Here is a 27,472-nt window from a genome sequence, read left to right on the forward strand (position 1 = left end):
AGTTTACTCTCCACTAGGTTGCAGCTATTTCAAGTAATATATTGCTAATGAAATAAAATTTCATTATTGCTAATGAAATAAAATAAATGAAATAAAATGCTAATTACATATTGCACTATTGCTAATGCAGTAAAATAAAATAGAATGACTATCTAATAGTTTAGAAACAAATTTGGGCTATATATTTGCACATTAGGGGGAGTGTGGCGAAAGCATAGCATATATTAAATACGTAACCTTAACCTAGGTACCCTCCCCCCCCCCAAAAAAAAAACACCCAAAAACAACACTTTAAATATCTTAAAACCACGGTATACAATGTGATTCTCTACAGCGGTGTATTGAATCATCTTGTAAAAACGGGTTTTTCATTGCGTCTTTCCCGTTTGACTGTAGCATCTCTTGTTGGACTTCTTTAGAGGGGCCCTGATAATGCAAAAGTACCCTCATTTCTCACACGTTCTTTGAAAATCATATTTGGCAAAACAGGTTTCATTAAATAAAGTCTCTATAATTCTAGATTCTTATAAATGTTCCACATTGAGCTAAAATTCATAAAACGTGATTTAATCGTATTCATATTCCGTGAAAAAAACAAAACAAACAAACAAAAAAACAAAATAAACAATCAAACTTTTGGCTTTGAATCTACATACATGCTTGGGTTTGCACCCATCACAATACTTAAGAGGCGAGGATCATACTGAGGCCTTAAGACGGGATTTGTCATTGAATTCGAAAACGATGACAGCCCTTGAATTGCAGACCACTGAGCCAAAATCTGTTGATTCCTTATGGCTAATAGTTGTGCTGCATGAGCTTCAGGCCTTCCTTGGAAAAACATAGTGCTTAGACTAGCAGCTCTTGCTCGTTCTGTTAAAATAGCATCAATTTCCGGATCAGGGTGCAGGCGTAGCGCAGGGTTCCGCAGGTAATGAGAATCCATTTCAATGGCATCCCTAAGAGAGATAAACTAATTAATACACACAATTGACCACTTCAATAAAACTGAACATGAAAATAAATACAATTCCACGCGAAGCTCTAATGGAAAACACCACTTTGGGACGCCCTTAAACCCTAATCAACGTACAGGTGAACACGGACTGAATTTCAGAAAAAGATTAAAAGATTTTTTAGTTTTCTGTGTTAAGGCACAGAGCAACAGAGGAACTACTTGCAAAATGATCTTGTAACTAAAAAATATCTCCCTTATTTTTACTGGCTTAAGATTTCACAGAGAATAACCAGTCGAGAGGAATTTAATTTTTGATGAACCTTTTAAACCTAAAAAGACATATTTATATTTGTTTTGATATTACTAAGTTTCACAGGGTTTACGGGGGGCGGAGGGTCTCTATCCCCATTGTCGTCAGGTAAATCTGTAGATCCTCTGGTCCATCTCAGATAACAGAATGAAGAGCCTGTGAGGTCGTGCACTTCCAAAAATCGTGTGCACCAGGCGGTGACGTTATTGAAGTGTATCATAAGTGGCGAGAAGTGTATCATGCGTGGCACCAAGAGGTGCGTGGGGCAGAATGAGTGGTTCCTCAGAATTGAATCATATTTTGGAGAGTGGAAGAGCCTCGGAGAAATAAATTAATTCTTAAAAGGCCAAGGAGAGTGAAAACGAAATTATTTGAATTGGTTAAGTGGAAAGTTACAAAGTCATGTGCATGTTAAAAAAACTGTTTTCAAGAAAGAACAGACCTAAGCTGGGTCCAAGAGGGGAGGGGCAAAAAATATTTTTATTTTGATGTCATTGGTGCTTTAAGTAAGCTTGCAATTTGAAATAATGCCAATTTTATGTATTTTCAAGCAGTTTAAGTGATCTATGGAACTTGAATTGAATGTCAAATACGATGAAGATATTACACAACTGTAAAAAGGTTTAGGCTTCCTTGTCAGCTATAGTTCCCATAAAATATCAAAGAAGGCAAATTGAATAATACACTTAAAAGGAATTTTGTCAAATTCTGGCCATTCGTGTCAACAAAGCCCCTAACTTAGACAATAAAACGAGTTTTATGAACCGCTTGAACATCCACGGACGATCAATCGAGATATCAGTAAATGTTTTCAAATAAATACGTCGTATTTGATGGGTTTTACATCCTTTTTCGTCGAGGATATTTACAGGCTTGTTATCATAAAACAGAGACAATGATCAGCTGAAGACAATTGTGAAAAATTGTATTTGCAGCCCACACGTACTGTCACACATAACTACCTAAGGGTGTAAAAAAAGGAGATTGAAGCGTGTTGGCAATTAGTTTAGGAGATAAAAATTGGAGTAAATCTGTTGTGAGATTTATAATTATTTTGATACTGCATTAGGATATGCGTGTAAAAAAATAAAATAAAAAAATAGATATTTAAAAATTATGCCACTCCTCTCAACGAAATACAAACATTACAAAAAGCGAAACAAAAAAATGCTGCATCTTACATGACTCAAGGAACATTATTTAAAAATTTTAATTTCTAAAAAAAACTACAGCAAGCATATATTTGAAACCCTAATAATATTTCATATCAAGTAAAAATAAAAAGTAAATTATTCTTATCTATTAAAACATACTAGTTAGATCTATTTATTTTTATCGATTAAAATTGACTAATTGGTAATGGTACTTGGTACTTGTATGTTATAGCGCCGACCACTCAAGAAGTGAAGTTAGGTTAATCCTAATGAAATGTACCTAAGTATGATAAAAATATAATACTTTAGAATCAAAATTGGGCTATATATTTGCACATTATGGGGTGGGGGGGCTGCATGCAAAATGTGTTAGGTACAATTATTCTGCATACTATGAAGTAACAATTGTTTTCTAGCTTCATACTGTCCAAATTCTTTATCATCATCCCCCACCTTCCTGATGTGCCAATATATAGCTCAAATTATATTTATTCCATTTATTCTGTCACTTGTTTTTCTCTTATCTCAAGCTAAGCTGAAAGAAACTAGATAACGAAAGAAACCGGTTCTATAATGCGTCAATATATGAACCTCTTGAGTGGTCGGCGCTATAGCATACAAGTACCTGATATTTTTTAACATAAATGACGTTTAAGAGCTTCAGAAATATGTTCAGAGCTTGCCTTTATAAATCATTGTGGGCTTGCTAAACTGAATGCTTAGCCCGAGAATGGGAGATGCTCTACAGGACACCAATCCACCCTCCCCCTTACACTTGCGGGAGACATCAATGATTTTTAACAAATGGGGACCTTTTTGAAATATTAGGGCCACGGTGGAACCTCAACGTATTGAATCTTACGAAGGAAAAAAAATAATTCGTCCAATTGAGGATTTCGATATGCTAACGTTCAAATTATCAAGGTGCTATTCGACTGACTTCAATATATAGAGGTTCACAGCAACAGCAATAAATCATGAAAACCAAAAAAAAATTAGTTGCTAAAAAATTTTATACGTCCCAGGACAGTTTCTATATGCCGTTTGTTAACAAACGTGCACGTAAGCCTCCCTCTTTACACTCTCCCAAAAAGTTCCCATTTCCCTTAGATCTTTCCTTACGAAATCTGACCACCTCATTCGGGGGAAACCCACTTTTTATTTGGCCCTAGACGGTTAGCCGACAAGGACAATCTTTGGCAGTCTCTCATCCTTCCTCCGCAGAACGTGTCCAACCCATCTCAACCTTTCTTTCTTTATAGCCCTAGAAAGTGGAATTGATCCACATATTTCGTGGTTGCTATTAAAGATACGGTCAGTCATGCGGAAGTTTTTATTCAAAACTTTGATATTTAGAGGTGATTTGACAAGTGTAAAAGGCACAAAAATCCGTTATTTAAGTTTTCACTACAGTTACTTCGATATGTAGAAGTAAAGTTAACAATGTAGTTTCAATGTATCAAGGAATTCGACATATTTTGGTTCAACTGCATAAACAAAATGCATCCCTTCCTACTCCTAATATTATTCTTGTTTTGAAAGAAATCTACTGAAAAAAGTTCTGAAATCAGAAGCTTCCGTTCTAGGCTACCCAACATTTAACTTTTAGAAGTATGCCAGGGAACTAGACTAAACAGCTGACGACAACGAACGTTATCAATTATCAAACTGGTCTAAAGTGCCGGCTGCTACAACACCATTCCCTCTTCTATCATATTACATGGTACCGAAAACCGTCACAAAAAGTCTGAGAAAGTAAAGAGCCTCTATTATTGAAAAGGTCAAAAGCACCTTGTATTCATCAGTGCCTTTAAGTGGCCACTCAAAATTAAGAAGCTCTGGAACTCTTACCTGTCATATTCGGAGAGTCGAGTGGAGTCTCTAAAGCCCTTAGCAAACGGATTGCTGTCTATCTTGAGTTTTGTGATCTAGAATATAAGAAAAATATTCTTTATTGTTTTCTTTTGTTAATTATTTCGTTATTTTTTTTATTTACTGGGAACTTCTTATTCATATTATTAAATACATATTTTTCATCATTGCCCCTCCACCCGGAATTTCTTTTCCTTGAATATCTTGAAAAAAAAACTTCTGAGTGCGTACATGGGTAGAAGGAAAATTATTTGCTATTTTAAATTAATAAAAATAATAGTTGAGTTTCCTTCATCTATTATTTGTTCAATTGCAGACCCTACCAGATTCCGGAGTGCTTCCACTTCTTATTCAAACTATTCTTTTTATTACTATTTTTTATACTTCCAGAGGGGGAGACCCCTCTGGAAAAATATCGCTTTACTTTGTTTCATTTTATTCAGCTCTCAAAAAACGTTCTCAAGTTTCTGTTCATAGTGCAATATATCCAGGGGCGCCGATTGGAGAAAAAGACATTCACCCCCCATGTTTTCTGCCTTCCCTATATTTTGAAATACTACATTTTGTTGTGTAATTGAAAATTGAAAGCAAATTGCCCCCCCCCTTAAATTAGAAAAAGTTATATCTTCATTTCAGAATAACCGAAAAATGCCATGCCTGGCTCCCCTACAATTTTTGAACTGGCGTCCCTTGTTATATCCTAATTCCTGACTCGCACAAAAATAGTTAGTCAATCACCCTTTTAAAATAAATTGTTTTGTCGTATCTTGAATGCATGAACAACCTTTGCCTTATCAACGACTGATCATTTATAGCACCCACGAGCGCGAAATGTATTTTTCACTTTCCACTTTCCCATTTTTGTTCTAATTAGGACCCATTTCACCATCTTTGAACCAATTTCCACAAAGGCCCTTTCAAAGCCATATCCAGAGGGGTTTGACACCCCCCCCCCAAATACTTGTCTGACTCGTAAAACGTAACAAAAATGGATATAAACAAATTTTTTATGAGTTTTTTGTGTAAAACCCCTCCCCCCGAAAAATATATCATTGTGTAAAACACCCCCTCCCCCCAAAAAAAAGTCCTGGATACAACCTTGGGCCCTTTTATTTTTGAATTGACGATATAACGTAAGGCAATATTGAATATTCAAACTGTTTTAAAGAAAGAAACAAGGCCGAAATTTTCCCTATTATCCATAAAAATTTTCCCTATTATCCATAGACAATAGGTTGGGAGATACCGCAGCCGAAATGTATATCCCAAGATACTCAAGAAAAGAAATTAAACCTTTTATCCTTATCTGCAGATAAAGCGTACTAGAGTAATTTTGGGAGCATTCATTCATTTATGAAACAAAATATGACGAGTGTAATTATTTTTGGACAATTGCCATATAAGACTTTGGTTTTGGGAACAGTAATATCACGCAAGGCAACAAATTGTAATCTTAGGCCTGAAAATATTGACAATTCTGACTGCTTTGAAGAAATCGTACTTTTGCCTAATCATCAATGCAAATTTGAAATATTTCGAAAACCCTTCACCCCCACTTATACCCCCACTGTTAAACAGCTGTTTCCATGATTACTAGGCAGAAGCATTTGTAATTATTTATAGCACTACATATTTGCCTAATTTTGGGGCGAAAAAACATAACAGAGAGCATAACATAACAAAACAGAAAAAGTTCTTTGGAATGGCACACAAAAGATCGAGAAACGGAGTGAGAAACCCTTTGTAATGCCTATCTTTATACAGCGTCTCGTATAAGTACCGGGTTTTATCCTATCTGATTTTCAATACAATTGTCGCACGTTTACAGCTTTGTAAAATAATACCAATCGGAGCCTAAAAACGCACATTTTGAGTTTTCAAAATGCGAGTTTTTGAGTTTTGAGTTTCAAACATTTTGAATTTTCAGACTGGCTTGAAAAGATACAACGCCGCATTTTCGCTTTATCATCCATACAAATTTGATATAATCCAAAAACCCTCCACCCCCGCTGGTACCCATTGTTAAACATCTATATCCATGATTGCTAGTGAGAAACACTCGTAATTATTTATGACACTATGCCTAATTTATGGGCAAGAAACATAACAGAATGATGCATATTAGAAGTCACGAATGTGACACAAAAATAAGGTAAATAGCTCATATATCAAACTGTATCTCGCCAAATGCCATGATTTTTTTATAATGATGACAGGATTTAAAATCAAAATCAAAACTATATTTAAATATAGTTATGAACATCAGGATGAGTTGTGTTAACGACATTGGAGAATTCACATAATATACCTGATGAAATGGGCATCTCATATATTTTACACATAAGCAAATAGAAAGTAATGATATAATAAATAAAAAAGTGGAATAAAAAGGTAAATAGCACTTATATGAACCTGCTTGTTTTACACCAGAAATTTTTTATCTTTTGACATTTGTTGATGAAAGTATTTAAAATTAAATATAAAATAAATTAAAATTAATAAATTAAAATTAGTAAATTAATAAATTAACATAAATAAATTAAGAAATTAAAATAAATATAAAGGATATTAATTTAGCAATGAAGATCAGGATGGATTGTGCTAATTACATTAAATGAGTCACTTGTAATATGCGGGCTAATTGGCTTCTCATATTTGAAAAAGAAACAGTTATTTCCGAACATTTAAATTACAAAATGATAATTAAACGATAAAGCGATTAAAAACATGACGAATGATTGGCTGTGCTTAAGTGAAAACAAAATTGCCAGCTAAGTCGGATCATAAGTTAGAAAACAAGACATGGGACGCTACACATGTGTTGCAACTAGAAATTACACATCGAATTTAAACAGAAGAATCTATACGTGACTTGCACTAATACTGTCCTTGTCATGGCTCAAATTCGTATCCATCGGGGGGAGGGGGCGGACTTTGAACCCCCTCTCCCTCCTCAAAAAAATCGGAGTAGTAAAAACTAACGAAAATACATATAAAATAAATTTAAATGCGCTTTTTTAAATACCCCTTACCCCGAAAAAAAAATCGTGGAATAATTCTTATAAATATCGATGCATCATAGAAAAGGGGCTGTTTTTCATATAAAGTTAAGCTATTTACGTATACCAGCTAAAAATCAGCACACCATTCAGGATTAAGAGCCTTTAGAGACGATGGTAACTCTCAAATTATCCACCTTCCAGTAAACTTGTCCTGAGTTCACACTAGCTATAAATGACGTTCGACAAAAGCGAAGAAAAGAGAAACAAACTTAAAGAGCAAAGGAGGGTGATTATCAGCCAGTAAAAAGGAGAAGAAAAGCAGTTATTTTGGTAAAGATCCCCAACAAGGCATCTTCAGCCCTTGAAAAAGGAAGCAAAAAAAGTTATAAATAAATAATTTCTATACTAATGAATAATGATAGTAATAAAAAATAGTAATAAATAGGTCCTATTTTTAAGGGCTTTGTCTTTGCCAAAAATCTGCTTTGTCTTTTCCATTTTTTCCAAAAGCTGAAAATAACCCCCTTTTGCTTGCTTAATTACAATAATTGTTTTGCTTATTTTTTTTTACAAAACCTTCAAGCCAATACAAGGCAGAGTATGTCTCTAACAATTCCCTTGTGAGTTGGGAACACTTGAGATGGTAACTTAGCCTATGAAAGGGTAGCAAGGAAGTAAGCTAGAAATGTCAGCCTACCTAGATGAAATTTTTTGCGCCCCCTGAATGGGCAAAAACTGAATTTGAAAAACTGTATTGTATCACCAAAAAGTTTTATTTTACTCTTTTACGCCTATGGTAAGCAAGTTTTTTTTTAAAGAAAGACACGCTGTATTATTTGTATATAGCCTACGTTTGGTAAAAACTAACAAGCTGACTCTGAGCGACAATGAAAATGGCATAAGTTGCTTCAGGAAAAAGGTAAGTTTGGTAGTCTTTTTTAAAGGCAAATTTTTAAAGAAAGGCATGCTGTATTATTTGCATATACATATGGTAAAAACTAACAAACTGACTCCGAGTCACAATGACAACAACCTAAGTTGCTTCAGGAAAAAGGTAAGTTTGGTAGTCATTTTAAAGCCAAATTTTTAAAGACAGACATCTATCTGCCTTGTTTACCAGGAATATGGTAAAAATGAGCAGTAAGATGCGAAAATGAATCCTGATCCCGCTTTCTTGGGCTATATTGAAAGAAAGGGGATGGCTTGGTCAAGTTTTAAAAATGAAAGATGGCCAAATTCCAAAGATTGTTCCTTCTGGCCATACTTCAGATACCCAACAAGAAGTAGGTAGTCCCAGTGAGATGGAAAGAAATCAAGAGAAATAATTTAAAGAAAGCTTTAACTTCATAGGAGGGGGAAGATTTGAATAAATTGGGTGGAGGAGGAGCGTATGTTTTGTTGGCCTGGGGCCAACAAAGCATTGTTGCTGTTGCTGTGGTAAGTTGTTTGTTGTAGTAGTATGATAAAAACTTACAAGTTGGTTCTGATAGGCAGTGACAGCGGTAAAAGTTGTCTCGGGGAAAAGGTAGGTTCGATAGTCTTCACCTTCTAATGTGGTCGGTGGATGCGTCTGGCCTGGTTTCAGCTTCACCAGATGTACACGAGGCTGATATCGATGCATTGAATTCAAAACAATCTATAAAAAAATGTGAATTTAAGAAAACTGGTAAATCCAAATTAATATATGAAACATATTGAACATATTCAACATATTGAAACATACTGCACGCATATTTCTTATGGAGTAAAAGATTTATCAACACAAATATTTACGTTGTATCTTATTGAAACTATTATTGGAACCTACTACACATACGTTTTAAGGAAGATATATCTTTCAGCATAAAGACTTACTTAAAAATAAAAAAGAAGTTACAAAGGCTTAACCATGGATCTACGAGTTAATTTTTTTTTTCACAATGGTTATAATATAATATTGATTTTTTTAGTTCAGCCAAAATTACTAGGACCGGTGAAAACGTAGTTAAGCATACTCTATGCGAGATAATACAGTAGAAAAAAACTTGGGAAAAGTGATTCACCCTCCCCAATTATGGTTTGTATGCGGTTGCACAAGATATTATGAAACTATTTTAACTGCATGTTGATAATTAAAATTTATTTCTTTAATTTAGCCAAAATTTTCTTTTGATCTCATTATCTGTTTTGTCTTTTGTTTCTCCGCAAACAAGTTGGTTAAGTTCAGTTAGCATAAACAACTTCAGTGCCATCAATTCACCAAAAATTTAGGGAGAGGTCAAAATAGTTCTTTCAATATCTATTGGGGGAGTGCGAATTTGTCTTTTTTTCAATGTCTTCATTGAAAATAACATAAAAAGTATTTTTCAGCGAAAATACCCCCCAAAACGGTAGGCCGAATTTTTGAAAATTGAAATGACTTTCTTTCCCCTTAATTTAATGCCCCTGAACAACTAGCCTTTTCAGTAAAGAAAAAAAATGTGGAAAGAAAGAATTCCCCTTGACTATTTCCTATATACAGACATGGTAAGTACATGGTAAACACTACAAGGTTAACTGGAAGCATAAAAGTCTAGTTCGATCAGGAAATCCAAACGGCAGATTTTTTATTTATTATCGCAATCAGCATCTAGGAACAAGGTAAATCCCGATTTAAATATCTTTAAGGCTATTGTATATTTAACGCTGGCTTAAGTACATAGGTATACATTGCAAGGTCCAGTGGAAACATAAAGAAAGTTTTAAAAAATCATTAAAATTTTGACTAAGATATTGATTGTTAGAAGCAGTTTAAGACCCCACCAGTAGATTCCCACTTCTATTTGTATTCAACTGTGATGCTACTTTAGTACAATTGTTAAAAGCCGATGCTTTGACAAAAGATCAGTTTGACAGTTTATGATAAACGCTACAAACGTTTCGTTTTGACAGGACTAAGACCGCGTTCACACACAGGGTTTCGATTGACGCGAATACTTTGCATAGTGTCTTGGTGGGTTGATGTCAAATACTTGATGGATGATTATGCGGTCGATGTCACGCAAATTCGACATGGATGATTGAGTACCATCCACTTCCCCTAAATTAGTAAATTCAGAGTGAAACTGCTACTACCAAATTCACTGTAATTATAAAAGGTTCTGAATGGTCCATGGATTTAAGAAGAATCAGGAATCAAAAGTATCTTTGTATATTTATAACCTTTTACTTTCATGATGAAATACTAAATCTTCAGCAGTACTTTTAAAGTACGAAAGAAGAGAATAAGACAAAGAAAGAAAAACATTCTTTAGAAATATTTTTATTTAGAGATAGTGAAGAATATATAATAAGTCAGAATAATTGCTAGTAGTTAAAATAAGAAATAGTAGAAATTATTAGAAATCCAAGAATTTTTACAAACATTTTCAAGAAATACTTTTAGAGGATCCAAACATAGAAGATTAGAAACAAAAACAGATACTGATTTTTGACAAAAGGTACACTTTTTGCCATTCTATCGCCCTTCATATGTAGAGCGCGACCTGACAATCTTGACACTTACCTTATTATAACACTAGAAAATGGAATCGCACCACATTTTTCATATAGCTCATTGCTAGACATATGGTTATTCAAACTCAAAACTAACCTTAAAACATTTGGCATATCTTCCTAACCCTTTCGAACCACCCACGTTTTAAGCTCCTAGGGAAGGATGTCTAGAAGTGGCTATCATCCTAAGCCCTTAAATTTTGCCCCCATGAGCAAAAGAGAAAATGATAATACTATTAACAACACTAATAAAAGCCAAAAATGAGATATCCTAATAAGGGCAAATAACAGAAAAATAGTAAATAAAAACTGATTTTGAGGAACTGCAGTTTGAGCTTGCTGGATTGCATAGAAACTAAAATCCTTTACTGGGTTTTGAAGCATTAATAAGTAAATAAATAAAACTGAAGCCAGGTGATTTCTTAAAACTCACCAATCGGCACAGCAAGTTGACCACACATGGTTTACCATGGTTTAAGTGACAATAATTTTCCTTGCAGGAAGTTCTTTTTTTAACATGAAGGGGTAACTGCCTACCCTTATATTTTGAAAAATACCGATTCATTAAAGAGAAAACAAAAAAATCCCCCGGGCATTTCCAGGAATTGGCACCACCGGTAAAAGGCGTAACCAAAGTTTTACATATAAGAGGACAGAAATAAATTTACTTACATGTCCGACTTTATCAAGATCATTGTTAGTCAATTTAACTTTCTCAAATGAAATAATCTGCTTTCTCAGCTGATCTCCTGTCATCGGACAATCGGGGTGAGAGTATAGTTTTTGTCGCACCGGAGGGTCGGCCTTTCCAGCAATGAGCCATGAAGACCTGTGGTATGCGTACCTGTACCTCTTGTTATCTGATGGTGCAACGTCTAGTAAAACAGCATATCTTTCGCTGGATTTCATGCCTGGGCCGGTAAAAGCTATCCGAACGGTGGGGAACATCCTCCTAGAAATTTGTAATATTAATAATGGCTGCAAAAGCCTGGACAATAAGGGATACAGCTGATTGGAGGGATGATTCAAAAGAACTGATGAACTGTATCTTAAGAAGGGAAAATTGATTGGAAAGTGTTGAACTATGAGTCTTCTGAAGAGGCTTGCACGTAGGGAGGAGCTTTTCTGCTCATGATTCCTCCTGCTAGCCCAATCCATGTAAGTGTAGCAAGTCATCACCAAACGGGGTGGGAAGAGACCGCAAGGAAGTATTTAAAGGAAACTGGAAATTGTTGGAGGAGGATAAAGAGGGGATGGCGAAGAAACGTGCACAGCTGTGTTTTCCTCATCCGGCTTGGTCCTGCAGTTAGTAGTTAGTTGTAGCAGTGGTAGTAACAAATCAACGATAACTAAGCTTTCCATTTGTGAGTAGCTTCTCTCATTAGTTATGAGAAACTAGTCGAGACAAATGCTTTTCGTTCATCCTGCTTAGAGAACGACGCGATTTATTTGGATTAAGTAGAAACTGACAGATATGATGCAACAAAAAGAGCGATTTTTTTCGCTTTTTTTACACGGAAATTTGTTAATTTTGTAAATATTAATTATAAACAATAGCTGATAAACAAGACACAACAATTTTCAAATTAATACTTGTATGAGATTTGCATTCTAGCTTGTTTTTCTTTTAGTTTCGCATAATAAATTCCGTGTTGCATGTTAGGGCCCATACTACTACTACTACTACTAACAACTCATTGCAGCACCAAGCCGCCTGAAGCCAACACGGCGCAGTGAATATTATACATTTTAAAAATTGATAATCTTTATTCTTCAATCAAATATAAATCGTCATTACCTTTAATTTCTCACTTGACACGTAAGCAGAAATTTCTTTTCAGGGGGGGGGGGGCTCAGCTAAATAGATAAGAGCCAAATTATATGAGTAATATTGGCAATTGCGGAACAAATCCAAACATATTTCGATATTTAAAAGAGGGGGCTCTGAATTCCCTTCCTGCATACGAGCCACTGCTACTAAAGGTGGCAACAAGAATGCTTTGACGTGTTAACCTTGTCAGTTTTGTACCCGGGAAAGTTTTAATATTATCTATAACAGAGTTACGGTAGCAAGAAGGACTTCCCTTAGGTTTTCTTCTACTGCAAACTTTCACAATGAAAACTCAGGCAGTAATATTTGTCCAAAAATGTATAAAGAATCAGTTAAAAATGTGGAAAGACTTTTAAAGGGAAGGTTACACCTTGAGAGTCATAAGGAAATACATTACAAAAATTTGAACCGCTTATAACAAAATCTTAAGATTTCTAAGACCATCAGGATTTCCTCAAGTCAGGCACCTACGTAGAAATTGTTTGAGGGGAAGGGGGGGATTCAAATTATAAAAGAGCAAATTATTTGATAATTTGAGAGCCAAGAGATTATGAAAGATTTAGGTTTCCAACCTAATTAGGTCCCTGGTGTGGAATGAGTCAGGCAGATAATAACATTGCAAATACTGCTATAAAAACGACTTACCTTCCGGTCTTGGTAATGATCATTTCTGTTCCAAGCTCATTAAATTTCTCCCATAGCTCATGAGTTTCCAGATGGCATTCAACTGAGTTCAAGTCCTCGCATGTACATTCTCCGACCAGTAGGGATTTGACTGGAGTTTTTGATTTGTTTTCATCTTCCGACGGTACCGGGGATATTGTGCGTTCACTCAAGGAGCTTGGGGTCACGGATCGTGAACTCCTGGGGCTAGGTGGAGGGCTTGACTTTAAACGCTTTGATTTTTGCTCTAAAATAATAACATAATATATGAAATATAAAACCAGGATAGGTTCTCCGTGCATATGGGGCAGGATATATGGTATTAAGAGTTTCTTATTATAGTTCCTAGAATAACTAAAAGATAGCAGACTGAAAATTCCTTTTTTCGGGTTTTGGCCGTCACTCCCATTAAAAATTTCCTTTTTATCACCAACCCCCCTAAGGGTGAAACATCTATGTACACATAGTTTATTCCAGGACGTCAAGCAATGGCATTGCCCTTTTAATTTAAAATCTTATCTCTATTCTTAGGAAATTGAATGAAAATGGAGTGTTTTCCCCAATTTTTCAAAAAGATATCAGAAGTTATCCGCCAGAACAAACTATTGAATCTCACCCTGGTGCTAGCAATGGGCATATGGATAGACCACACTGGATACATGGAGACAGAGTTGTTTTTATTTTTAGGGGGAGGGATTCTAGGAATGTATAATTAAATATACGTTCCTAGAAATATAGAATTCTCGGAATGTAAAATGAAATACATTGCATAAATACCAGTAACGTCACTCGGGGAGTAGTGACGGGGGCATTTATGCCTCCTCCTAGATTTTGAAAAATGCGTTTTTTAGTATCTTCGTCGGAAAACGGCCTTTTGTCTATTTTATTTGAAGTACTAAAAAGCAAAAGAATTGACCCCCCTCGAGTTCATAAGAAATACGATTATCAACTCCTCTTACGTTACTGTGAATAGCCTCCACTGGTTAATAGTGACTGCGTTAACACTGTCATTTCCCGTAAGACCGTAAGACATTTTCCCGTAAGACCGCCAATGCTATTTCCAGTACAAGCAAAAATAAACATGAATGATATAAAATGTTAATAAAAATAATAAGTTTTAATTATATGTACAAAAAATATGTCTTAACATTTTCCAAATCCGACGGTAACCAATGATTCAGAGAATTTTCTCTCAAAAAGTTTTTTTCTGGAACGGCACTCGTACAAGATGAAATTTCAGGATTCCGGGGGGTGGCATTGGAAATCTAAACAAGATATTCACGATAAGTGTAATATAACTTGGAGCAAAACCGCGCAAATTAGGGCCCTTAGGGTGAATCACTGTATAAGCAATCTTTCATCGTTAACTAAGAATAATATATTTTTGGAATCGAATATATAGCAAAACTACTGATATCTGGTCGCTATTCCTTTTGCTAAATTACCAAGTTTAATAAGCCGAAGTATCGACAAAATTGTACTTTGATTATAAAAAGAGGAAGTGACACTCATATAAACCTTGAGCAAATTAAATGAAATTTAATATTTGCAATAAGGAATGGAAATATTTGCGAACGGATAATATTGTGAAGCTGATTTACTTTGTTTTCAAAATAGCTACAACAGCAACACAATTCTTATCTTATATTTTTAACGCAATCCTACTTGATGGAACTATCAAAGCCCTCTGAAATGGATAAAGTTGATTTTGAAGTTCACTTTTCCCATTCATTTTCAACATGCCTAACTTCAAAAAAGTTTGTTCTGGCAATGTAAAAAGAAAATGAACAGAAGAAGGTGAAAAGTTATTAGCCAAAAACAGTGGCGCCCATTAATGAAAACGTAGGCGATAGCAAGACTATTTTAACGATAGTACAAAAAAGGAAAACATACATTTTATAAATTCTAGAAGGAGGGGGTTTTTGTATTGATTTCAGCAATTTGTTTACCATTAAAACAATATAAAGAGTCAGCCCATAGCAAATTCATTTAGTATATATGTTACGATGAATGTCCACAAATTGGTTGATGTCACCATTCGCCCATGAATGGCCAAAATACCTTTTTTTGCTCCTTGGATTTAATCACCGTTGCCAGTCAATTTTTTTAATGTAATGTAAAGTTTGATGATAGTTAGGTGGTCAGGTTAGGTTAGATTAGGTCAGACGAGGTTAGGTTGGTTTAGGTTAGCTGAAGTTAGGTTTTTAATCCATTTCTGATTTTTAGAACCAATCTTAACCTAACCTAATCTAACCATAACAACCATAAATTTATTGCTCTGATTGACAGCAAGGGGTACTCACTTGTGACAAAGGAAGTTTCTCATATTCCAATGTCATCATTTCTCGACTAATGTTAAACGCCCAAATTAAGAAAAAATAAATATATAATAAAATTCTTATTTTCACTATATATCTAGGAAAGGTTCATTTAAGAATCCTCAATAGCAGTTCATTGTTTCAACTACGAGACAAATTTCCTGTTAGATTCACCATTTCATTGCACCTAAGAAAAGTGGTCCAATCCTTACCCCAAAATACCACGTAGTGAGCAAGTTAGCAGTCTATTTGGAAAATAAGATCCCTCCAATATGTTAAAAGTGGTAGACAATTGGTTCGCACCTGAATCCAAATTCCAACATACTTAATTGGTAATTTTAACTTAAAATAATAATATACTATATTATAGTTGGATTCTAAAATTAGTAAAGCATGATTAACCCTTTTTTAATTGAATGATAAATGCTAATTCATTTATCTGATTGAAATCGATCAAATGGTACAAACTGCTACCCCTTGGATTCACAATTCAAAATTTGATAAGCAAGGGGAGCAGGGGCCTATCCAGAATTTCTTTTAGGGGAGGGGGGAATAGGTTGATCCGGTAAACGTGCATTAGTAGCAAGTTTAATTAACGTAAACTTGCGTTAATTAAGTAAATTACACTACTTTAGACTATTTTAGGGGGGCGCACACCCCCTCTCCCCCTCCCCCTGGATTCGCCACTGGGGAGGGGGAGACGCACGTCCCTACCTCTACTATTTAGCATTAACTAGAAAAGGCCTGGATTTTCACAGTCCGACAAAAGTATTTTAAAGCCCAAATAACTTATTATTAATTGGAATATGCTGGTTCAATTATCTAATTGAAAAATTAATTAATACAAAAGACTCTTCCGTAAGTCTAAAACTAAATTTTTTTCCTGATTATTGACTTCCCTTGGGATCACTACTCATAGGCTGATAAATGGTTTCCTGTAGGCTACTTTAAATAACGATTTGCAGGCTAATAGATCATATGGAGATGGCACTGCCCCCTTAACTTTAAATGTTTGCATTAAGTTCTATTTTAATAGCACGTAAATAGCATGTTTTTGGGAGGGGGTAGTGAAAAATATCTGATACTCTGCCTAAGAAGCGTCCAGAAATTCAGGATTTTAGGGGGAAGGGAAGCAAAGCCATTCCTGCATTTATTATCTGGCATATGCCTGAATAGGCCTGGGTTATTATACCCATATCAGATAGTTTTCCCTGTTTATCTGTCACAGTGATTTTAACAAAAAATGTTCTATTGGGCAAGTTAAATCAGGGCTAAAAATAATATTCAATAGGCTACTTAAATAAAAAATTACTTACCGTTTAGATCACATGCTTCAGGTTTTCTTTTTTCAGCTGAAACAGCATTTCCAATAATTGCAGCAATAGAGAAGTCAGTTTTCAATTTTTCTGACATATTTGATAAAGTCCTCAACTGACACAACATAACCCAAATAAAAACAGAATTAACAACCTTTTCACACAAAGCCTGAAAATGGAATGCTAACAGTTTTTGTCTCGTAATGGCGAAGAAGGTGGCAATACTGTAGGAGGCGGAGCTAAAATGAGCCAATCAGAACTGTTAGATTTTAAGCATCTGGTTTGTATTATGTATGATGGTGGTATCTTCTTGTGTGGCAGAAAATAATTATTGCTAAGTGTGGAGTTGTGAAATTGCCATGAGAATCTGTTGCGTTCTGAACGGAAATACTTTTAAAATTGCCATTAGTTTCTTTTTTCTATTGTATTTGTAATATTAAAAAGGCGTGCATCATGAACAAAGAGTTGTGAAAGAAGAACATAACCCTGTAGGTATCACTAAGACACGGAAAGGACTCCCCCCCCCCGTGTCAGCTACATATGCTTGAATATATTTTGGTGGGGTATAAAATTCAGGAGATTTGACAAGAATTTGAAAATACACGTTAAATTTCCTGATTAACTCACTAATGAAACAGCTGAGAAATAGACATATTTTAGAATCAGAATTTCATCCTGAATCAAAATATTGCATTCGTTTCTGTCGGAAATGAACTTTAACTTTCACATCCCTATTCCCAAAATATATATTCTCAGGTGCACATATGCTCTGAATTCTATGTAAGTAACTTTTTTCTTGAAATTGATATAAGTTTGTCAGAATAATGGGAAACTCACTGTATATAAACCCTCCAGGGTATATATTTGCACATTAGGGAGGCGGGGGATAAATTTCATTTAGAGAACTAATTTTCCTCAACACTAAGCACAGACTTATGCCCATATGCTCAAAATGAGTAAGAGGAAGGGCGATTGTCCCTTTCTAGACTTAAGAAAAAACCTTTTTGGTATATTTATTAAAAACAAACTTGCTACCCCTATATTTCAGTAAACTGGTGCCAATGCCTACCCCTACCTTCTCAAAACCCGTGAAAATTGCTACTATCTAGTGTTTACTCAATCCTTATTAAGGTTCGGGACTCTATAGCAAGTATTTGCAGAATTAATCAAATTATCCATGTAGGTTTTGCGTAAGTTAAAATAACCCAAAACCTAAGGCTTTGAAATAAACATGTGATATTGTCTAGAAAATTCTCCAGTATAAGAATATAAGTATACTTGTAGAGAGATTTTAAGTGATGACAGGCCCCCTATTTTTATGGATGATTTAGTCTTTAATTAAATGTTCGACGACATTCAACTTTTGCCAAGACAATACAGCCTAGCTTTTTTCCTCTATTAATGATTCTGCAAACACAGTTTTTTTTCAAGTGGCTGTACTGAATATTGTTTGTATAATCTGTTACCGTGAATCAAGGCCATATCCAGAAGGTGGGGGGGGGGTTGAACCCCCCTCCTCCACCCGAAATGTTTGTTTGACTCGTAAAAACGTAACAAAGATGGATATAAACAAATTTCGTATGCGTTTTTTGAGGTTTTTAGTGTGCGAACCCCCTCCCACGAAAAAAAGTCTCTGAGTAAAACCCCCTCCGAAAAAAAATCCTGGGTACGGCCTTGCCGTGATTGTCCGTAATCGGGTTAATGTCGACATTCACCCCTAACTGTTCGAAATTCCTTTTTCTCTGCATTTTTTGTTTGACTCGTAAAGACATAACAAAAATGGATATAGACGAATTTTGTATGCATTTTTTGAGTTTTTTTGTGTAAACCTCCCCCCCCCCGAAAAAAAATCTTTGAATAAAACCCCTCCGAAAAAAATGCTGGGTACGGCCTAGCCGTGATTGTCCGAAATCGGGTTAATGTCGACATTCACCCCTAAATGTTCGAAATTCCTTTTTCTCTGCTTGGATCCAATTAGCTTTGCGAGTCAGCTTTTTCAGTCTTATGCAGGCAATGATGGTAAATTGGTAAAAATGCTGGGTAAGGCCTTGCCGTGAATGTTCAAAATCGGGTTAATGTCGACATTCACCCCTAAATGTTCGAAATTCCTTTTTCTCTGCTTGGATCCAATTAGCTTTGCGAGTCAGCTTTTTCAGTCTTATGCAAGCGATGATGGTAAAACTTAGGTTAGGTTAGATAAGGTTAAATTTGCTTATAAATATCAGAAATGGGTTAAAAATCTAAGCAAGCCGAACCTAACCAAATCTAGCCTAGCCTGTCATCATCAAACCTTGCATTACACCGAAAAAGTTGACTGGCAACACTGACTAAAGCCAAGGATGAAAAAAGGTCTTTCGGATGTTCACCGGTGATTGTCGACATTCACGGGTAACATATCCATACTTCAAGATATTGCTGTGTAAAGACCCCACGTGCATGTTACACCCCATCCCAGTTTCCGGGGCTATTGGTTCGGTGACAGGGCTATAGGGTTTTAGATACCTTAGTTGAGGTAAAAAAAAAACCCTAATAACTGCTCTCCCACATGCAATTAAATATTAAAATATCATATATTTAAATAAAAAATAGATGATAGCTGCTCTCCCACATGCAATTAAGTATTAAAATATTAAATATTAAAATAAAAAAATAGCTAATAGCTGCTCTCCCACTTGCAATTAAAAAATATTTTGGATTGTATAATTGAAACTCTGAATTACGTGATATTACATTTTGCATGTGTGGGAATGGGAAATAACATTTTGCTTAGACAGTCGCTTATGCTTTAATTTTCAATTGCAGGGCTTCGTTTTACATTCGAGCGACAGAATTTAAAATGTTGTGCTTCAATATGAAGCAGGTTTAATCCCCCTTGAAGATCCACCTTCATACCCGTAAAAACCTCAAAAGCAAGTGTAAAGCAAAGTTTTGCTCTTTCCTTCTGAGGCACAGCACGGACTGCACAAATTTTTTATTGGTGCGCCCTAAACATTAGGTGCGCCCTGAACATATTGGTGCGCCCTAAACATTGGTGCGCCCTAAACATATTGGTGCGCCCTAAACATTGGTGCGCCTCCTAAACATTAATTCCGTATTTTAATCCTTCTCCACATCCATTAAAATCCTCAAAAGCAAGTGTAAAGCAAAGGTTTGACCCTCTTTCTAGTCAGTTTTTTACCCCCCCCCCCATGGAAATTACTCTAGCTGTACATAAATATAGAATACAATGACGTCTATTCATGGAAATGAGGAGAGGGGGAAAGAATATAATTCTTAAAATTTAGGGAGGGGCGATTTTCTGTTTTTTTTTCAATTTTTTCAATGAAAGTACCAGCAAGAAAGTGTACCAGCCAACAGAAAGCATCTTTTCAAAATATAGGGACAATCTTTCAATTCACAATACAGGGGGTCAGGGAAGTACGCAGGGGGTAGCCTCCGGGCCCGCCCCCCCCCCCCGAAATCTCATGATTTTTTTCATTTTCCCATAATTTTCTGATTTCTCTCACAGAATAATGGGTTTGAAGGATTTGGCCCCCCCGAAACAAATTCCCGCGTACGTGCCTGCAGGGGGCAATCCTTCAATTTACAACACCTAGAGTGCTATTGTTTCAGGTGGGCAGTGGAAAATAATTTTTCAAATTTGTGTAAACCGGAGGTATAGAGCACCGTTTTAAAACACGGTGGATAATTGAAACAACACTGAAAATGGTAGTCTTTCTTCCACACTTTGCAACTTGTTGGCTCCAAAATTTGACGTTCATAGGAACCTCGTTAGTTTAATTTTGCAATTTCCAAATTCAAAGTATGTATTTTTCGTAAAACGCAAGGTGGAGCTTGGAGCTATTTTTCTTGCTATTACCTTGAATATTTTATCCATGAGTAAAATAGAGCGTCTGGGGAATTTTTCATGTGTTCCTACTTCCCCCGGAGGTCTTGGTAGGGGAAAGGAGGAATTACCCCTGAATTTTGGAAAATAACTTTTGGTATTTTTATTGAAAAATAAAAAACACCAAAATTGTCCCCTCCCTATTTTTGAAAAATACCGTTTGCGCTCTCACTCCTACCTTATTAAGAAGTTCCACTCCTACTGTTCCACTCCTGCTCCACTCCTGAAGTTGTCACTCCTACCCGTTAAAGAAAAAAAATACATATTTTGTAGTTCTAGTATGTTGGTAATAGCATACAGTTACAATCTCAAACTTAGCAATCGCTATTTTTTCTTTGTTTTTTATACTTTTTCTTATGTTTTCTTATGTTTTTCTACGCTTCTTTTTCTTATGTTTTTTCTTTGTTCAACAATGACTGATTGGTGCTTATCAGATTTGTAGAGATCATCTCTTACCAATATTTTTGGTAATATTTTGGTACAGATAGTTTTTTACCAATATTCAAGCAAAAAAAAGATAGTCTGAGCAGTGGTGCCAATTCAAGAAATTGTAGGGGGCACGTTTTATCGACTTCTTTACTGGAGATACAAAAAAAGGTATTCTCGGAACCTAGGAGGGGGTATTTTTTTTTGTTTTTCTTCATTAAAATGCCAGTTTTTTTAAAATCAAAATGGAGTAGCCCTTACGAGCCTTTTAAAGGGAGCTACTCTATTCCAGTAAATTTTGCCAGCAACTATAAAAAAAGAAACAACTCACGAGGTGTTGTTTTAAATGATTTTGAAAATATTATTTAAAATCAAATTTATCAAATTTAAATTTAAAAGTTCTATCAAATTTATATCAAAATTCTAATCAAATTTATTATCAAATTTAAGAGTTCTATTGCTTGGACAAATTGTAGCAGTGAAAGGAGAAAGTAGGTTGAGATACACATTCAAAATAAAAAAGAAACGTTATGGGAGTGAGCAAGAAGGGGGTAGTCACAAGTACCCTAATTGCAGAAAAATATACTAAGACAAGCGCTTTTGATTGTATAATAGGCGTATAACTACTAACTGGAGTTAGTTAAGTTGGAATAACACGGAAATAAGTTACTACTACTTCTTCTCTTAACAACAACTCACTGTAGCTCCAAGCCACTTGGGACCAATATAGCTGCTCCCACTCAGTGGTATCAACTGACAAAAATGTAGGGAGTGGGGCATCATTTATTTTTCAAAATCAAAAAGGGGGTAATAGTGACGTTTTACTAATATCTCAATAGTATTACTCCAAAAAAGGCATTTTCAACGAAAATACAAAAAACTTATTTTTCAAAATCGATGGAGGAGGGGGGGGCAATTTACCACCTCTGCTCCCATATAGACGCTTCTGCCCATAATCCTTCTCTACCTTAGTATATTCAAAGCTTAACTCTTTTCCCCTTTCATTTTCAGTTTCGCTTAAATCTCCTTAAATGACCTAAATTAGAGCCTTCACGGGACAGAGTTTGGAGTAATTAAATGTTTGGGTTCGATTGTTCCACATTTTAAAAAGCTATAGTAAAAGCAAAAGCAAAATACCGTTCAATTCCCCATTCAATGCTTTTTCCAAGCATAACATATCGGACAGTGGCAATTGTAGAATGGACTGTCATGAACAGGGATGTATGAAGGAAGGGGGGAGCTGGGCTCAGAGGTCGGTCCCCATGAAACCTTGTATTTTTCTTAATTTCATAAAACGTATGGAGTTATTTTTATTATCCCCCCCCCCATCCTCCTTAAAAAAATAATGTCCTTAGTACGTGCCTGACTATGAGGCAACTGCCATACTTCTTTACTGATGCTTTGATTTGTTTAATAATTCCAAAGTCACACTTTATTACCGACCATAGCCCTTCAAACCCCTGCAGTGGCAGATCCAGGGGGGGGCGAGGGGGACGCGCACCCCCTGGCGTAGTCTAAAGTAACGTAATTTACTTAATTAACTCAAGTTTGCGTTAATTAAACTTGCTCCTAACGCAAGTTTATCGGATCAACCTATTTCACGCCCCCCCCCCCCCAAAAAAATCCTGGATTCGCCCCTTCGAACCCCCGCATAATCCTACTTGACATACATTTATTTTATAAGGCCCCGGTTATTTACTTTTTTAGGGGTACAAGTTAAAGTGGAAGCAATGATGGATCATTCAAATTATCGAATAAAAACGGCAATAAATACATAAGGACAAATTGTATTAGTTCCAGTAACGACCGGAGGACCAAGAAACTGTCAGAATGCAGAGAAAGATGGCCAAGAGATAAAATGCCTTCTTAACGAGTCTTCTGTCTGAAGCGTATAACAAGCAGCACGAGACAAAGCCTGACAGGTCTTAAGAATGAAAGATACATAAAGTGGGAAGAGAAGGGACTCCAGATGCTTAATTGCGTCGTGGGTCTGCTCACGGCAAATTTTCAAGTGAACACCTCTTAATAACCGTGGATCTAATTTTGGGAACCTCTGAAAATTGCTTGCTCGGAATTTAGGCTTCAGAAATATGCATTGTTATCGGTTGATTTAAATCAGCAAGTGTAAAAAGTAAGGGACTATATCAGGGCCTTATCCAGGATTTTTTTTTCGAGAGGAAGTTTTACAAAAAAAAACTTCAAAAAACGCATACAAATTTGTTTATATTCATTTTCGCTACATTTTTACGTGTCCGATTGTTTTTTTTTTGGGGGGGGGGGGGGTGCCCCTGGATACCCCTCTGGATACGGCTTTTGACTATATGAAAAGAGAACTTAAAATAAATTTTTCACAAATATGTTTCCTACGACCTTTTTAGTTTTTGTCAAATCTTTTAGGACGCAAAAGTAAATATGTTAATACTTTATCCAGCGATCAATACTTTACATCAATAAATAGCGACTGTATAGCTTTATTTTAAGGCCACACCTACTTCTCCTTCAGAAATCCAAATTGAGATTCTGTAAAAAATAAAGGCTTACTGAGCGTGACTCCAAAACTTATTTTGTAATAATTAGTCGACAATTTTGACTCGAAAGAACATTATTCCGATTTCGACCGCAGCAACCGAACTCGCAACCGAACTCAATTTGACTTCAGAATTATCTGTATAGATATTGGCATGGGATATTGGCTTTCTAAACCTGGAGCGTTTGGAGCGCTGGAGTCTTAATAGAAGATCAGTACTCTTGCGGTATTCAGTTAGCACCACAAACTAAGGTTCTTGTTGTTATATTTATTTTATATTAACCTGGAGCGTTTAACAACCTTATGCTGGAGTCTTAATAGAAGATCAGTACTCTTGCGGTATTCAGTTAGCACCACAAACTAAGGTTGTTGTTGTTATATTTATTTTATATTAACCGTTTATTTAGAAATATTTGTTGATTAATTTATTTCACGACTTTATATATCAAATTATGTTTGTAAGAATATTGGAATCGTCACTTGGCTTTTTTCAGTTTATACTAATGTGTTAAGATTCGATCCAAAGAATGTTGTGTAAGACATTTTGTCAAGCTGAGATCCATTGAAAGACGCTTCACCTTAGATTAGTTAGAGCCTAAACTGATTAGAGACATGTTCCATCACTTTAAATTGAGCCAGGAAGTATAGGAAGTATAGAATTCAATCTAGCTCAACATCGCAACAGATTATCAAGCTATATTATAATTTTGCACCTCTGATGTTGGAATTCCAGTAAGTCAAATGGACTTCAAAACAATATTTTATTTAGTTTTTTGAAGTTACTTTTTTTCCTTTCTTATGATCATCTTTGATTTTTATTTTCGTGAACTATACCACTATGAACATCAATAGCACGAATAAAATGAAAATTTTGTTAAAATATTATGAAGATCAATTAAAAACTTCTAACGCTACAATCTTAAAGAATGGATAAAATTAGACAAGATCACGGATGCGTGTTTATTTGTTATTGTTTTTTTCAGGGGCGATCGCATCGAGCCAGTGTTCCTAGAATATCGGGAGAGGACTTATTCGAGCGAAAAGTGAAAGTTCTTGTGCCCTTTTTAAGTTACCAAAAAGATTGGAGGGCAACTAAACTCCCTCCCCCCCCTTTTTACTAAATCGTCCCATCAAAGTTTTGAGATAACCATTTTGTTCATCATAGTTGAAAGGCCCAATAACTATACCTTTGGATATAACTTTACCCTCTACAGCCCCAGGGAAAGGTATTAGGTTGTAAAATTTGCCCATTGTGTACGCGTAGCATTTGTTACTGGGAAGCTCGCATACATTTTCGGGTGGGGGGGGGACAAGTTTTCTGCTGGAGGTTTTTACACGGGGAATTTTCCACGAGGAGGGAAGTTTCCAGGGGGTGAACTTGTCATAGGAAATTTTACAGTGGGGGAATTTGCCAGAATTTCTATACAAAATTGTTTTTATATGTCTTGCTTTTTCTTTGCCGTCTCAGTTTTACGCGTGGAGTTGTTAAGGGTAACAACTTTCACCGGGATTGAATTGTCTAGAGGATATTTCCATGGGGAGGGGGATTTCTCCATGGAGATGGGACCAGATTTCCTGGCATTATCTAAAAAACGATCGAAAATTAAATATAAAAACAAGTTTTTTGAACTGGAAGTAAAGAGCAACATTAAAACTTAAACGAACAGAAATATTACGAATTTAAAGGGATTCTTCCTCCTCAACACCTCACTCTTACGCTAAAGTTTGAATTTTGTCCCAATTCCTTAAGAACGACGCCTGAAAGACAAGGGCCGTTTAATTAGAACAAAAAGAAGCTTTTTTAAAAGTACTAAAAAAAAAACTTTAGCGTAAAGAGCGAAATATTAAGAAGGGGGCGACCCCCATCACATACGTAATAATTTCTGTTATTTTCTAAGTTTTAATGTTGCTCCTTACTTTCAGTTGAAAAAACTTGTATTTTCAAAAATTTAATTTAGCCTAAGAAGCTAAAAGTCTAGACACTAAAATTTCAAGATATGAAAATGTGGAAATATTCAGTTGGACCTCGGAACGACTCATTTAGGGTAATATAACTCAAGACCGTAGTCAAATCACAAACTGTATTTTAGTTTTGTATTTTATAACTCTGTAACCGTTTAGGATGTAACCAAAAAAATCCACTTTCTTTCAGAAGAATTGAGGCTGAACAAGATTTCTGATTGACTTTTCCCGCCTATCATAAGAAATTCAATCTTCTTAAAGACCTATTCCCGTAGGACGGGACTAAATTATTAAAAGAGAATCCTTCCCTGTATTGACTTCTGCTAATAGCATCACCCTAGGAACATCGAATAGGTTAATAAGTTTCCTTTGCAATTAGAGAATATATTATTCAAAGGGAGAGACATTAGGGGTGACCAAATGAGTTTTTATGTTTATTAGTATACTTGAGTACCCGGAAAAGCTCGGGGAGGGGGAATACAAACACTTTTTTCATAGCTGGCAATAGTTCCGTCAATTCATGGAAATTCAGCTGATGGTTGGCAAAAATGTATTTTTCAAAATGTACGAGAGGAGGACAAATTTGTAGTTTTTTAAATTTTTCAATGATTACCCCCAACTAGCTTTTCTGGTGAAAATGCCGACGAATGATATTTCTCAAAATGTAAGGGAAAGAAGGGGACAGTTCTTGGGGAAGGGGCGAATATAATAGCCTCTAATTCGTAATCAGTAACATCAGGAATACTCATATACTAACACTGGTAAGAATCAAAACTAATTTCTGAAACATGTTCACACCGGGTTTTGGTTTTGGACTTTAATATTAGCCTCAGATTCGTAAATTCTCACAAATCTTTAAATATTATTGTCAACACAGATGAGAATAAAACAGAGCTTGTGAAATATACACTTACAATTTTTCGATTGAGTTTATGCACTTTATCGGTTTTAATATTGAACTTCTACATAGCCTACTGTAGCCTACTACATAGCCTACTACTATCATAACCTACTGCGATATTAGCCATGAATTTGTAATCAACAAGCTCTAAAAGCCTAATATATGCCTGTCTGAAATACGAACTTAGTGCGATTTAATTTAGGAAAAACCTTAAGGCTACTCCCTAATAGTCCCCGGATGATCATAATGTGAAAAGGGAGACAAAAGGGGGCCAAGGACCATCGATACCAACAAATTTATTATTATTTCTTTGCCCTTATCTGAACGAAGTGTAAAATATCCCCTTTTATACTAAAAGCTGTGAATGAAACCTTTGGTTTCAAAATTGTCTATTTATATGATTTGATGCCCATACCCAGGGGGCTTTAAGCAAGCATAAGAAGTGGCAACAAGGGGCGTTAAGCAAGTGGCAACTACAAAGGACTTCGTGCCTTAGCTTTAATAAAAACCAAACGTCATACCTGTGGGAGATGACAGTACTTAGACCTGGTGCCTGGCAATTTTTTAGCCTAAAATATTTGCATAGATCCTCATTTCAGCAAGACTTACCATAGTCATTCTTCTACTAAAGTGTAACTATGAGCGTCTAGATCAAATGGGATATTTACATAAATTGGACCCATTTCTTTATGGGCTGTAGGGAACACATTTCCATAAGAGGCCTGTTTTCAGGACATTTTGACTGCTTTGATAAAAATATTGACTTCGAAATTTGGATTGGACGCCATTTGAGGACACAAGGGCCATTATTGGATGATAATAACTCTTACATT

At 35.6% G+C, this 27,472-nt stretch overlaps 1 protein-coding gene across 1 annotated transcript; it reads right to left on the minus strand.

The window, feature by feature from the left end:
• Positions 1-560: 560 nt before the first annotated feature.
• On the minus strand, positions 561-17,091 carry LOC148947453 (T-box protein H15-like). Its single transcript, XM_089095862.1, has 6 exons — positions 16,938-17,091; positions 13,286-13,550; positions 11,482-11,761; positions 8,771-8,932; positions 4,274-4,350; positions 561-959 (listed from the first exon to the last, which is right to left on the minus strand). The coding sequence occupies exons 1-6, from the start codon at positions 17,062-17,064 to the stop codon at positions 629-631; spliced, it is 1,242 nt and encodes a 413-aa protein (XP_088951988.1). The 5' UTR covers positions 17,065-17,091; the 3' UTR covers positions 561-628.
• Positions 17,092-27,472: the final 10,381 nt, after the last annotated feature.

Source organism: Artemia sp. Qi Xiang Cuo, chromosome 10 (genome assembly GCF_049724085.1).
Source record: "Artemia sp. Qi Xiang Cuo chromosome 10, ASM4972408v1, whole genome shotgun sequence".
Taxonomy (NCBI): Eukaryota; Metazoa; Arthropoda; class Branchiopoda; order Anostraca; family Artemiidae; genus Artemia; species Artemia sp. Qi Xiang Cuo.

Excerpts from the sequence above, each read along its gene's own strand:
- LOC148947453 (XM_089095862.1), bottom strand. The coding sequence starts at position 17,064 with ATGTTGTGTCAGTTGAGGACTTTATCAAATATGTCAGAAAAATTGAAA. Across the intron at positions 11,762-13,285 it reads ATCATTACCAAGACCGGAAG|GAGGATGTTCCCCACCGTTC; the intron begins GTAAGTCGTTTT and ends ACAAATTTCTAG. Across the intron at positions 4,351-8,770 it reads CTGCCTATCAGAACCAACTT|ATCACAAAACTCAAGATAGA; the intron begins GTAAGTTTTTAT and ends CTTATATTCTAG.